Source organism: Delphinus delphis, chromosome 3, assembly GCF_949987515.2.
Source record: "Delphinus delphis chromosome 3, mDelDel1.2, whole genome shotgun sequence".
Taxonomy (NCBI): Eukaryota; Metazoa; Chordata; class Mammalia; order Artiodactyla; family Delphinidae; genus Delphinus; species Delphinus delphis.
In genome coordinates, this window is record NC_082685.1 from 5,152,493 (window position 1) to 5,166,551 (window position 14,059).

At 58.4% G+C, this 14,059-nt stretch overlaps 1 protein-coding gene across 7 annotated transcripts in view; it reads right to left on the minus strand.

Moving 5' to 3' along the window:
• Positions 1 to 3,111: 3,111 nt before the first annotated feature.
• Positions 3,112 to 14,059, minus strand: part of DPP9 (dipeptidyl peptidase 9) — a 41,191-nt gene continuing 30,243 nt past the window's right edge. For 4 of the 7 annotated variants that reach the window (XM_060007498.2, XM_060007504.1, XM_060007497.1 and 1 more), the window contains 8 exons: positions 13,830 to 13,982; positions 13,290 to 13,425; positions 11,172 to 11,317; positions 10,075 to 10,221; positions 9,038 to 9,190; positions 8,270 to 8,412; positions 6,826 to 6,937; positions 3,112 to 4,181 (listed from right to left, as the gene is read on the minus strand). In XM_060007498.2, coding sequence (XP_059863481.1) covers positions 4,089 to 4,181; positions 6,826 to 6,937; positions 8,270 to 8,412; positions 9,038 to 9,190; positions 10,075 to 10,221; positions 11,172 to 11,317; positions 13,290 to 13,425; positions 13,830 to 13,982 — 1,083 coding nt within the window. In that variant the 3' untranslated portion in view covers positions 3,112 to 4,088. Of the gene's footprint in view, positions 4,182 to 6,825; positions 6,938 to 8,269; positions 8,413 to 8,780; positions 8,916 to 9,037; positions 9,191 to 10,074; positions 10,222 to 11,171; positions 11,318 to 13,289; positions 13,426 to 13,829; positions 13,983 to 14,059 lie in introns of those variants that run through there. The other 3 variants (XM_060007499.1, XM_060007503.1, XM_060007502.1) reach the window with 3 other exon arrangements.

Sequence of the window (14,059 nt, forward strand, 5' to 3'; positions counted from 1 at the left end):
TTGAGTTTCCTACTCAAAGAGGGGTAGGTGTGTGTCTGTGTTTTCAGAAAGACTGAGCCCCAAGCCTCTTGTTTCTCCGTTTTCCTTTTTGCCTCCAAAAAACAAACAAAAAACTGAAGGGATTAAAAGAAAAAAAACCCATCATTCCCAAGATCCTGCTTTTTGATCATGACATGAAACCTAGCAGTCATAAAGGAAGAAAAGATTTGATAACACAGGTATCACGACTTTTCTCTCCATGGTCAGGACGCCATAAACAGGGTGGGTGAGGACATAATAAAGAGGATGCATGAAGGAGCTCCTTTGTGGTGAATAAACAGCTTTTTTTTTTCTTTTTTTTGGCCGCAGGGCATTTGAGATCCTAGTTCTAGGACCAGGGATCAAACCTGGACCCCCTGAAGTGGAAGCACAGAGTCTTAACCACCTGACCCACCGGGGAAGTCCCCAACAGCTCTGTATTTTGACTGTGGTGGTGGTTCTAGGAATCTGTACAGGTGACAGCATGGAACAGACCTACACACACACAAATGAGTGCATGTGAAAGCTGATAAAATCTGAATAAGGTCTAGAGTCTAGTTAATTGCGTCGTATTCACATCAGTTTCTTGGTGTGACAGTGTGCTGGGGTTAAGTAAGATGTAAGCTGCGTGAATGAAGGGTACACGGGACTCTGCACTGTTTCTGCAACTTCTCATGTGTCTATAGTTGATTTTAAAAAAAACAAAAAAAAAAAAGAAAGAGGCTTCCCTGGTGGTCCAGTGGTTGGGGCTCCGCGCTTCCGCTGAGGGGGGCATGGGTTCAGTCCCTGGTTGGGGACCTAGGATCCAGCATGCCTCGAGGTGCGGCCAAAAACACAAAACAAAACACTATACAGCATTATAAATCAACTACACTTCAATTTTAAAAAATAGAGAATTAAAAAAATACCACAAACATGTTTGAAAAGCAAATGACAAACTGGGAAAGTATCTGCAAACGATATGAAACGGGTTTTTATGTCCATCGCTTATGGGTTCTTGCCAGTTAGGGAAGAGCTGAGCACTTCCACCAAGAAAGGACTCGAGCATGTACACGGGCGACCTGAAACAGAGTGGGAACCCTCCCTCAGATGGAAATCCCACCAGTGGTGGAGAAAACAAGTGGCCCTGTATCAACCGTGAAGAAAACAAAGGTCTCTTAAACTGCCACCTCCAAGACCAAGACCTTCTGCCAGCAGACACTTGTCCTTTTGTAGCTGCGCGTCATCCATCCTCCCATGTCCCTCCCCAGGCCTTGTTGTCCGGGCAGGAATACAACTGACTGAAGTTTGACTGATGGATTCTGAGTACTGACCGAGGGAGGTAGGGGTAGTAAGTTCCGATGAAGAGCTCCTGCTTGAGGGGCTTCCTGGCGGTCCAGTGGTTAAGACTCCACACTTCCAGTGCAGGGAGTGTGGGTTCGATCCCTGGTTGGGGAACTAAAATCCCGAATGCTGTGAGGCACACCCCGCCCCACCCCCACCCCCCCACCCCCCAAAAGTTCCTGCTTGAGACAATTGCAGGGCGTGGGCTGCCAAGCCTCAGGGGGCAACCCCAGTGCCCCCTTTCTCACCAGCTTCTGTCATTCTGTGACTTGTGACTAGTTGCCTCTCCACTTTCTTTCACAGCGGATTAAGGGCAAGACATCTTCTTGTTCCTGAGATGATTTTAAACATTCACTGGCTGAGATTCCTACCCATAAAACTGTTTGAGATCAACCACACAGTTCAATTTGCAACGTGTATGACCATGGACTGATTTCCTTCATATATAAAGAGTGTCTACAAATCAGTGAGGTCAATAGATCAAAAGAAAGGTGGGCAGGGCTTCCCTCGTGGCGCAGTGGTTGAGACCCCGCCTGCCGATGCACGGGACACGGGTTCGTGCCCCGGTCCGGGAAGATCCCACATGCCGCGGAGCAGCTGGGCCTGTGAGCCATGGCTGCTGAACCTGAGCGTCCGGAGCCTGTGCTCCGCAACGGGAGAGGCCGCAACAGTGAAAGGCCCACGTACCGCAAAAAAAAAAAAAAAAAAAGAAGTGTGTACACTGAGGCGTTCTTTAGAAGGTAATTTGCAATATTCTTCAAAATTAAAAATGAATATGCCTTTTTATAATTCTAGGAATTTACCCTATACACTCAGACATATGCCCCAACCATGTACAAGGCTGTTTGTTGTAGGATCCTTTATACCCAGGGGTTTGGTCAGTTACAGCCTGTGGGCCAAATCTGGCCGGCTGTGTGGCTTTGTAAATAAAGTTTTATTGGCACACAGCCACGCCCACTCATTCGCACATCACCCGTGGCTGCTTTCGAACTGCAAGGGCTAGAGTTGAGCGGTTGCAACAGAGACTGCCTGGCCTACAAAGCCTGAAATATTTACTATCTGGCCCTTGACAAAGTCTGTTGATTTATACGAAAAGCCCAGAATAATCTATGTTATCCCTTGATAGGCGCCTGGCAAAATAAATTGTGGCACATTCACAGGGCAGAAGAGGGCAGGTATTAAAAAGAGAGACTGGGGAGGGGTTACCTCTCGGGAGGGAGGGCGTATTTTTCCTCTATATTCTTTTGTACTAGTTTTATTCTTTAAGCCATTAAAAAAAAAAACTGGACTTTCCGAAAGGATGGAGTGGCTGATGGCACAGGGAGAGGCCACCGTGCTGTTAGAAACTCAAGTACCAAGAGTGCCCTCTGCGCAGGCATGGTCTCTGGTCTCCTAGTCTCTCAGCTGTTAGGACAGACATGAAGAGGGGCACAGCCTGCCGTCCCTTGTCGGTGTGTCCTGACCCCCAACCGCTGAGTCAAGTCTCTGGACAAGGAGAGGTGCAAAAGGAAGTAAGGGCCAGGCACCTCGGAGGCACCCACGGGCTGCCTCAGGACCTCTGGGACTGTCCTTACTGGGCCAGTTGGCTGAGGGGTGGCGCCCCACCCCCCCACTTCATGCCAGGGCAGCACCGCTGAGCAAGCAGCGCCCCCATCCTTCGACTGCAAGGCCTGCCGTGCCCTTGGCTCAGCCTCCTCCCGGGACCCCCGCCCACTCGAGGAGCCCCCATCACCAGCCCCAGGGGTTCAGAAGGAACCTCAGGCAGGCGGCGACGCTTCCATCTGGAATCGTTTAATGAGTCTACTTCTTACACGCATAATTATAAAAGAATAAGAATCGACAAAAATATTTTCTTTTCATAATGTGTAGAGGTGGTTCGTCTCTGGTGGGGTTTTTTTTTGTTTTGTTTTTTTGTTTTTTTCCTACCCGCCCCTGGCAGAACTCTTGGCGGGAGGGAAAGGAAGGAGTAAGGATAACCCTGAGGCGGGGAGGGTTCCACTCCCAGCCCTGGAACCCCGGTCTGGGCCGGCGGGCCAGGCAGAAACGTGTGGCGGAGGGCTGGGCTGGGGAGAACGGGGCCGGGTGCGCTTCAGAGCCTGCCTGAAAGCCGGGCCGGAAGGCTGCCCCGCTTCCCTGCGCACCGCTCACAGCCTGCCGGGCACGACTCCTGCTGTGGGCTTCGGGTGCTGGCTGGGGTGAACCCTGTGGCCCAGCGGCAGACCCTGAATCTAGATTTAGGCACCCCTTGCTATCTTTCTTTTAAATAATTCATAAAAATGCCCACCCCCAAAAGAAAAACAAAACGAAACACAAATATGAAGTGGGCGGGTGGGGAGGAAAGGCAACCGCATGCTTCTGCGCCGGTGGCCGGGCTGGGCCTGGGGGTCCCCGGGGCAAAGGCTGGCTCCTCCGAGTCTCTTCTGGCCTCCAGTGCCCAGTGGAGTTGAGGCTCCCGCTCCTGGATGACAGGGAGAGGAGGGATGGCTTGAGGAAGTGCCTCGTGGACGTTGGTCTCATCTCTCCATCCTGGCCACGAAGCAGCAGCAGGCTGAAACCCCAGGAGCGTTAACGAAAACAGTAAAAGGCGTTGGGGCGAAGGCGGCAGCTCCTGGGGCGGGCGGTCTGGCGGGGCCGGTGGGAGGAGGCGCTGCACAGGGCCTGCGGGGCCGCTCGGTCCCTCCGGCAACGGCGGCGGCGAAGCCACTTGTGCTCTGACTGTGCAGGCCCGCACGTGGCGGCCCGCGGGCTCAGAGGTATTCCTGTAGAAAGTGCAGCAGTGTGACTTCATAGTGCTCGCCGGACTCGGGGCAGCGGATGCTGTGTCTCTCGTTGGGGTATATCTGGGTGGACAGAGAAGGCAAGGCTGGTGGCACCGAGGCACCCCTGCACCCTGCTACCCCCGAACCCCTCCACCCCCGGGCTCAGAGTGTCTCTCCTCAGGGCCTCGGTCCCGCCCCCGCCCCCCAACCCCTGGGGAGGGTGCAGGAAGGGAAGAGGTCTTGCTCCGGCACTGAGGGGCCCAGGTTCGAATCCCCCCTCCACGGCCAGCTTGCTGTGTTAATTCTGGGCAAGTGACAGCCTGCCTGACGGCAGCCCCCCATGAAAGCTGAGCGAAGAATTCAGACCCTGTAGGGTCTTTGTGGCCTGGGCAAGCTAAGGTCTCAAACACAGAGGACTTGCACATATGAAAGCCTTAAGAAACTGTGCTGCTGCTCTATCCCCCAAACCCAGAGAGCTGCAAGGAACCCAGCTCCGTGAGTGGCTGGGGCTTCGTGTCTCACAGACGTTTGGTGCCTCCAACTGAGCCACGTTCATTTCGCCAACAGGCCCCATTGGGGATTATACATGCTAAGGCCCCAGGACAGCCTCCCACCCCAGGCTGTGCCAGGTGTTTTCCTGGGTCTGCTCACCACCTGAGGGGGGGTCATCCCCAGAGAGAAACGGCAGCACGCTGGTGCCAAGGGCCATGCCCAAGGAATCACCCAGTCCCTGAAGCCTGGCTGAGCGCATGTCCAGGCTCTTGGGTAGATGGTGACAGGGACGCAGGTCTTGCCTCTGGCTATGAAATGAGGGCTCCTGCACCCCAGCAGTTCTCAGAGGAGCCCTAAGGGCTCATGGGGTAGGCGTGAAACCTGCTCCAGACCCTAGGAATGCACCGAACTGCCCAGAGATCTCCCCTCCTCCACCCTTGCCTTGATGAATCCAACCTGGATGAATCACAAGTCTGATCACATGGTCCCCAGCTCAGAGGTCCGCAAGGACTTGCCAGCTTGAGATCAAGACCTGGACTCCTGGGTCCCGCTGCCCCTACAGCCTCACGGGCCCCACTCCTTCCGGGCCCGGGGCAGCGGCACTGCCTGGGACAGACCCCGCTGCACCCACCCCTTCATGCCACCCTGGGTCTGGTTACTTCTTCCTCCTTCTGGGCTGTGAGGGCAGGGAGAGGGTCCATCTGGCTCCCCACTGTGCTCCCAGCCCCCAGTCCTGACATCTGACAACAAACGTGATGCATCAACAAGCTGGGGCTGTCAGCCTGCAGGCCAACTGCTGCCCGGTGTCTGAAGAGGAAGGTGGGCGTGCTCCATCTCCCCCACTCGCAGCCCCCAAGGGAGTGTCTTGTCTCACCTTCACAAGCCTCTGGGACCCCCTTGGGTGCCAAATGCTTTTCCTGAGAGAACTCATTTGACCCTCACAAGCTCTGGGAGGCAGGGGTTATCACGCCCACTTCACAGATGAGGAGACAAGGCCCAAGGTTAAAGGACCTGCCGCCAATGGCCGCATGGGAAGGGAGTGGCTACCCCAGCAGCGAGGCTCAGGGCTTCAGGCTCAGAAGGGACAGGTGAGGATCCATCCTGGCCCCGCCCGACTCCTTTGCTCTGATGTGCAGCTGCCTCTGGCCTGTGTTTGGAGAGCATGTGCAGCTGGTGGGGGGGGGACTGCCAAGCAACGCCCAACCCAGCTCTTCACCCACAGGGAGCCCCGCCTCCCTCCTGCCCTGTCTGGCAAGCGCATGCCCAGCCACAGGTCCCTGCGGCCTGTCCCTCCTGCCCAGTGACCCTCAGTTTCCCCATTTGTTGAATGGCAACATGTCTTCCCCTGACAGCTCAGAGCGCATGGAGGCGTCCAGGAAGCGGAAAGACTGCAGGGCAGCAGCAGGTAATAAAATCTGTCCCTCTCGCCTCCAGCACACCCACCCCCCCACTCCTCCGAATCCACCAGGCCTCTCGCTCCCCACTCCCGCCCCCTTTCCTGCCGGGACAACTGACTGTGGCTCATGTCCCACTGGCCCCCATGGGCCTCTGTCTACAGGGCTGCCAGAGGGAGGCCTGACACCTCGCCTCACCCTTCGGAACAAAACACAGCCCTCCCCTGAGGCCCACCCCTTACCGCTGAAGCCCCGCCCTCTCACAAGGTTCCGCCCCTTACTGCTGAAATCCCGCCCATCAGCGGAGGCGTCAGGCGGCTTGCCATGCCGGTCACCACATCCTGCTCCCCAGCTGTTCTCCTGCTGGCTCCAGCTACCCTGGTCTCCCGTCCTGGAGCTGCTCCCGCCTACTAATTTCCTGTCTGGTGTCTTCCACAGCTGCCCCCCAGGCCTAGATGAGTCCCCACTTACTCTTTAGCACCCTTAAATGTCACCTCTTCGGGGAATTATTTTCTGACCCCCGTCAAGGGACACCCCCCCGCCCCGCCCCCAGATGCTTTCAGTATTCTGTACAGTTCCTTCAAAGCAAGGTTCCTGGCGCGCATGCGCAATCATTTCGGTAACATCAGCCTCCCTCCACCGGGCCCAGTTCCCAGGTGTCGCCAGCAGAAGGTGGCGCGGACCCGGAGCGATCAGTGCACGACTGCTGAATGGTGGTCGGGACCCAGGGAGCCGGCTAAGTGTGGAGCCAGGCAGTCAGGTGTGAGGATGGGGGCGCGGCCACGGGTGCCCCAACCCACTGCTGCCCACGCAGCGGGCTCCTGGGAGGAGCCACCCACCTGGAGCTGGTAAGGCTTTCCTGCTCGGATCAGCTGAGAGACGAGGAAGTTTGTGTGGAAAAAGTGCACATTCTCATCCAGGAAGCCGTGCAGGATGAGCAGGCGGTTGGGCCTGGAAGACAAGGTGGGCGTGAGGGTCTGGGGCGAGACCCCCTTCTCCCGCCCATAGGCAGTCGCACCGCAGTCCACGCTCAGCCAGGGCTGGGGGCCCAGGGTCCCGTCCCAGCCCCAGGACAGCGAGGGCGGAAGCAGCAGCTCATCAGCAGAACGTGGCGGAACTCAAACCCCGTGCACAGTGCACAACTGGCGGGTCTGGGAGACCCCTCACTTCCTTCCAGGCGAGGAGGGGAGGGGTGGGCGCAGAGGCTGTGCCTGGAATGCCCTGAGCTCGGGGAAGCTTCTGGAGCAGTGCTGCCCACGGGCACTCTGAGACGATGGAACGTTCTAGACCTGTGTCACTCATCGCCGCCAGGTGGCTACTGAGTGCCTGACATGTGGCAAGGGTGGTCGAGGAACCTTACTTTTTAAAATTTTGATTTATAAATAAAAATAACTTATTGAAGTGACACTCACACAACCTAAAATTACTAATTTTAAAGGGATTTCGGGGCATTTGGTGCATTCAGTGTCGTGCAACCATCATGTCTATCCTGAGTTCCAGAGCACTTCCATCACTCTGGAGCAAACCCCTGTGCCCATGAGCAGGCACTCCCCACCCTGGGCAACGACTGGTCATCTGTCTCCACGGTTTTCCTGTTCTAGTGAATGGGGATGAATGTGAACGTAAATCGGAGTGGCCATGGAGCAGTGGGTTCTGAGCTTGGCTGCATGATAGCATGCCACTGTGGAGCCCAGGCCACCCTCCAGACTAGAGAGCAGCCTTGCGGGGAGAGGGGCCCTGGCGGGGTCAGCCTGTGACGAGAACCCTGGCACTAAAGGTGGGGCCCAGGTTCACCAGACAGAGCCACACCAGAAACTGGCCACGCCAGTTTCTTTTCGATCGGCGAATCAGAAGCCAATGCCCAAAGCATTGACGTGGGACATCAGAGCTGTTCCAACACACCTACATGTTAGAACCACTGTGGACCTGTGTTCTGAACCACGGTGTCAAAACCCACAAGACAGAGGCCGTTCAGGTTCAAAACTGACTCAGGGGGTCCATGGTGGGCTGCGTGTTTGGGGGATGAGGGGAGCCAGCACGTGCAAGGTGTGACTCTAGATCTTCCCTTCTATCTTTCTGGGGGCAGGGCTGGGGGGCTTCCCTCCCTCCTCGCTCCAAGAGAACCCAGGCACCTGCTTTCAGTGAGGAGCGGTGAGGAGGGAGGGCTGCGGGAGCAGAGGGGACCAAGGGGCAGGCACAGTGGGAGGTGCGGAAGCCACGCCCAGCCGGCCACAGGCGGGCCAGCCCTGGCGACCCTGAAGTCAGGGCGGGTGGGGGTCTTACTCATTGGGCAGCTTCTCCACGTGCAGGGCCACGGAACCCGCCTCGTAGCCAAGCTGGTTGTTTTCTGGGACATCCATGTAGCGTTCTGTGTACCCTGTGTCGTAGGCCATCCAGACTGTGACCGGAGCACCTGCGATGGCCACCTGAGGGCCACAGTGGATGGAGCGGGGGAGAGAGAGAGAAAGAAAGAGAGAGACACATACACACAAAGTTCAGGTCCTGGGAGCCTGCGCTTGGCCGGCTGTCCCGGGGCCTCCCCCGGAGGACGTGAGGAGTGGGCATGCACACGGGGGCTGGCAGGGGAGGGGCCCTCAGATGTGTCTCCCCCGTGGACCGTGCATTGTCTCGGGAGGGTGGGTGAGCTGAATGAGCACGCCGGGGCCGGGATCGGCCCCTCCCTGGGCCCACTGCCTTCCTGCCGCCTCCGCCTCCTCATCGCCGCCCCGCGGTGCCCTGACAGTGCCGCCGGCCTGGGGGCCCCTCCCCCGACGCTCTTCACACCATGCCCCACCTCTGCCCATCCGAGGCCGGGGTCCCGGGCTCAGCCTCCCACAGAGAGCTGCTGGCGGGGTTTTGTGCAGCCGGACGCCATCCTGGGGTCAGCAGTGGCGGGCAATGAGGAGGGGGGCTCGGCCCCATGGGGCTGCTGCGGGGAGAAACAGCCACGTGGCAAGGCCCCTGCCAAGATGCCTCCCCCGGGGGGGCGGGCTCCAAGGGGCACGGGTGGGCGCTGGCAGACAGGAGGGAGGAGGTGGGGACAGGACCCACCTTGAACACCTGGGGCTTGTGGATCAGCCCCATGAGCGAGAGGAAGCCTCCATAGGACCAGCCGTGGATGGCAACCCGGCTCAGGTCAATGAAGCCGTACTTCTCGGCCACGAAGTGCAAGCCCTCCACCTGGTCCTCGATCTCCACCTGGCCCTGGGGGATGAGGCCAGGCACCTCTCAGTGGCCTCCTCCCAGGCACGCGCCCTGCTGTCCCACCTCTTCCCTTGCAGGGAGCCCTCTTCCTCTTGGATCAAAAGCAGCTCTCTGGAAGCTACCCCTCTCTCCAGGCCCCATGCAAATCTGCTGTCTGGGGTGGCGGTCAGACAGGCCTGGCACCAACCCTGCCCCACCATCCCCTGGCTGACTCTGAGAAAGTCATGTCCCTTCTCTGGGCCTCAGTTTCCTCATCCCCAAAACGAGGACGTCAACATGAATAGGACCGAGTCTACAGTGGGTGTGAGGATGAAACGAGATGCCGAGTGTCCTGTACTCTGAGGCCTGGCGTATGCTGAGGCTTGATGAACAGCTGGTGTCATCACTGTCATCACCACCGTCAGCACCATCCTCATCACCACCACCACCATCAGCATCATCCTCATCACCGTCCTCATCCTCATCACCATCTCCACCTTCATCACCATTATCCTCAGCATCACCACCACCATCACCATCACCATCCGCATCACGATCACCATCGTTATTATCACCACCACCACCATCACCACCATCAGCACCACTTCCACAGCCACCAGTGCCTGTCTTGCCCAACCCTTGGGACTTCCTGCTGATCAGGCCTATACTGACGTGTCTGGCTGCATCTGGGTTTTAGGCACCAGGTGGGGCGTGTGTCTACCTGTCTCCCCAAAGGCTCAACTCAGAGCTGAGCAACAGAGTGGATGTTCCCTCTGGTTCCAAAGGCCGCCCCACTTCTGACTGACATCCTGGCCAGGACCATCTTTGATGAAGGTGGCCCAGGGCCACCCCCAAGCCCCAGGTCCCCCTTCACCACACAGGAAGGGACTGAGAAGAGATGTTACCATTTGGTTTTTCAGGGCCCCTTCAAATCGGAGCCCTCGCTGACAGGAGCCCCTGCCGTCAATCACGACCACGGCGTAGCCCAGAGACGCCAGAGTGTTAAGCCGCAAATACTTGATTCCTTTGAAGGAGTTATTGACCAGCTGCACCTGTGGGGAAGGCGAGATGAGGCAAGTGTGAGAAATACAAGTAAAACACCGGCAGGATGGGCTAGACGGGCGAGACGCCAGCGGGATGGGACGGGGGCTTACAGCCTGAAGACGGGGCCTGTGCTCTATCGTGAAGGCTATGGATGGCCCTGGGCAGGTTGTGGAAGTGGTGGGGAGGGGAAGGTCAGACGGGGGCCCACTGTGCACCAGGCCTTGTGCTTGGGATGTGCTACAGAGAGGAAGGCCCCGGCCAGGCTCCCTTCTCGGCCAGGGACTCTGCCCCAGGCCCTCCATGGAATTACTCCCTTATTTCTTCAGCCTCTTTCTTTTCTACCCTTCAGTTATCTCTAAAAACAGACACAAAAACTGCTGCGGGTGGCGGGCGCTGTGTTCCCCAAGTGACGTCACTTACGCTAGTCCCTTATTTGGCACGATGAATGTTTGGGGCCGTATCGTCCTCTGCGGGTAGGGGCATCCCGCTGACTGTAGGGTGTGGACAGCATCCGAGGCCTCTACCCACTAGATGCCAGGAGCATCCCCCACCCCAGCTGCGACAACTACAAACGTCCCCAGACATCGCCAAGTACCACCTGGGGGACAGACCACCTCCAGCAGAGAACCGCTCTCTTAGATGGACCTGCTTGCCAACCTGCCTGCCTGGCCTGTCCCCTTCACAGAGAGCTGGGCCCAGGGCCCTTGGCCACCTCTGTCCCCAAGCTGGTGACCAGGGGTGAGAGTGGGTCACTGCTGGGCAGGTGGCCCAGACACACACGCCGGGTTTAGGGGGGCTTCCCAGAGGGACACGGGAGTATCAGCAGGTGAAAGGGTGGCTGTGCCGGAGAGTGCGGTGTGCGGAGAGCCAGGGGCCCCCAAGGACCCTGCGTGGCCAGTGGGGATGGGGAGGGGCACTGGGGGAGGGGGGAGGGTGTGGGGAGCAGGGCAGCGCCCACCTGCGGGCCTCCGTACACAAAGAGGACAGTGGGGTGCTTCTTCCCTGGCTGCACGGCGTGCGGCTTGTAGATCATGCCATAGAGCTGCACATCCGAGCGCGTGTGGAAATGGAAGATTTCCGGGGGCACGTAATCCGGGGGACAGCCTGCGGAGACAGAGTGGCTGTGGCTCCGAGGGCCGGGCTGGGCCGGGGCGGGCCCGGGAAGCCCACCTCGAAGCAGGGCCCATGTCTGGCCGACGCCCACACTCCCCCAGCCCCGGAGGGTGGACCGGAGGCACCCCATCTCCTGTGCTGCCCGACAGTTAAAATCAGAGGCTGAGGGCGGAAGTGACCCTGCACCCTGTGAGCCAGCTCGGGCCAGGCCACAGTCTGGCCGGGACCAACTCCAGAGCCCCGACACTGGCTCACCTAGTACGGAGGTGATGACAACGCTGGGATCTGATTAATGGACAGTTTTATGGCGGGGAGGGGGCTCTCTCTGATTTTCATGGTTACCTGTATCTTTGCAAAGCAACACTGGTTTTCCAATCCAGTGGTGAAGACAACTCTTCCTTTAAGTTCATTTAGGTTAAACAGAGTGTCCATTTAAGAGGAAAATAAGTAAATAGTGATGTAGGTCAGGGGTCTGCAAATATTTACTGTAAAAGGCTAAGTAGTAAGTATTTTTGGCTTTACATGCAGAAGAGCCGTCGTGTGTCTCTGGGTTGTAACCACACTCGTCGCTCTGTATCCTCAGGGGATTGGCTCTAGGGCGCTCCTCAGATACCCAAACCTGCCAATGCTCAAGCCCCTCATGTGAAATAGCACAGTATCTGCATATAACCTAGGCACACCTTCCCCCGTGCTTTAGCTTTAAGTCACCTCTAGGTTACTTATAATGCCTGATACCACACGTTATGTAAATACGATGCAAGCGCTATGTGAACAGCTGCCACACACAGCTCAAGCTTTTCTCTTTGGAACGCTCTGTGGTTGGCTGCGTCCGTGGATGCGGAACCTGTGGCTAGGGAGGGGCTGACTATACTTGACTCTGCCGCTGCTGCAGCCCCAGTCACCACGGGTGATGCCAAAATGACTGGACGTGGCCGGAGTTGGCCCACAGGCCAGCTTGCCAGCTTCTCACAGATGTGGCGAGACTGGACTTTTGGGGCAGCGGTGCCCCCCGTCTGCCTGCCTGCACGCCGGGGGCTGGGGATCGGGACACCCGCGCCCCCAGTGCTGCCCCACTGGCTGTGCTGGGTGCCTTGGCAGGCCCCTCCCTTCCCTGTTTCCTCTTCTGTGAACCAGGGCCAGAGTTCCCGCGCTGTCACATCCATGGTGACATGGGGAGAGTCAGGGCCTGAGCTGTCAGATGGAGGGGGCTGCTTGCTTATTCAGCTTTCGGGGGCGGTGATGTGACAAACTGTTTTCCAGCCCATAAAGCCCACCCCAAACTCCAGGGGTTCCTATTTCCTACAATGTTCTAGAAATCTGCAAGTGGCAGGGCTGGGCTCAGGAAAGGGCGTCCTCTTTAGTGAGCGCTTCCTATGAGCTGGGCGCTACGTGAGCGCTTGGTTTACATCCCATGGGGGGCCACTGGACCGTTCCGTAGATAAGCAAACATTTCAGCGAGATGAGCTGACTTGCCTTCGCTTCCGCAGCCAGAATTGGAACATGGGGTCAACCGGGCAGAGTCCTGGCACCCTGGAGGCTCCTGGGCAAACTGACAAGCTGCCTCGTGCTCCCCGAGGCCCCTCACGACCTACTCCCGGCTCCTTCCACAAATGAAGGCTTTGGAGTGCCTGCTCTGCACAGGCGCCCTTGGAGACGGCCGCCCCTGAGGACGAGGATGGCCCGTGTAGGGACCCCATCCATCTGGCAGAGTCGGCTCCTGCACTGAGTATGTGCTCCATCCATAACAGCAGCACAGAAGCCAGAGACTGTCTCGGGGGGCCCACAGGACAGGTCGGGACCTGTGGTTATGCTCGACCCGCTCTCGGGGCCGCGCCGCTCAATGCCTTGTGCTCGCCCAGATGGCCCCCTCTCACCTGCCTTATTTACCAGGCCTGTGACGAGAAAGCTGGGGCTCCCCAGGGGAAGGACTCGCTCAGGAGCCCGGGGGCCTGGGGCTACTCACTGGCCGCCTCCATCATGCTGGCCCAGAACCGGGGCTGCTTGTGCAGGGGGTCGTCATCGGGGCCGCTCAGCTTGTAGACATGCACGCAGGGTGGCGTGCCCACGCTGCTGTAGTGGCTGATGAACATGTCGAAGTTCTGCAGGCGGGACGGGGTGCTGAGACCGCGGGGCGCCTCCCCCTCCCCCTCCCTGCTCGCCCGCCACCTGCATCAACCACATGCCATCTTCACCCCGTGTGGTGTGTTCCCCTGCCTAACTCTGCTGCTGTTACCACCAGCCCTGCCTTGCAGATAAGCAGACTGAGGTGAGAGGAGCCTGTCCCCTGGCCAGGGGACCCCAGGCGGAGGCCGCTGGACCCAGCGGGGGTGGGGGTCAGAGCCAGACCTGCCCGATGCCAGAGTGTGCCTATCTTGCTGGTTCTGCAGCCAGCAAACAGCCACTGGCTGCTTGCCCGGGATGGGGTAGCCCTGTGCTCATGTTCCAGAATGCTGCCTGATCTTCCAGAATGTTCCAAGGGAGGGAGCATCAGGGAGGTGCCCACCTGGCTCATGGAGCAGCTGTGGGAGAAGCCAGGCGTGGTGAGGCGCACGATCTCGCCGGCTGACTCGTAGCTGACCACGTAGAGGTGGTGCTCCAGGGGCGTGTCCTTCGTGCCTTGGAAGTACACCAGCTTCGTCTCCTCGTTGACCCAGATCTGCGGGGGCACGGGGGCTCTTGGTGACAGGGCCGCCCTCCCCACCCCCAGGGAGGGCCCAGCGTTCTGTGGACAGG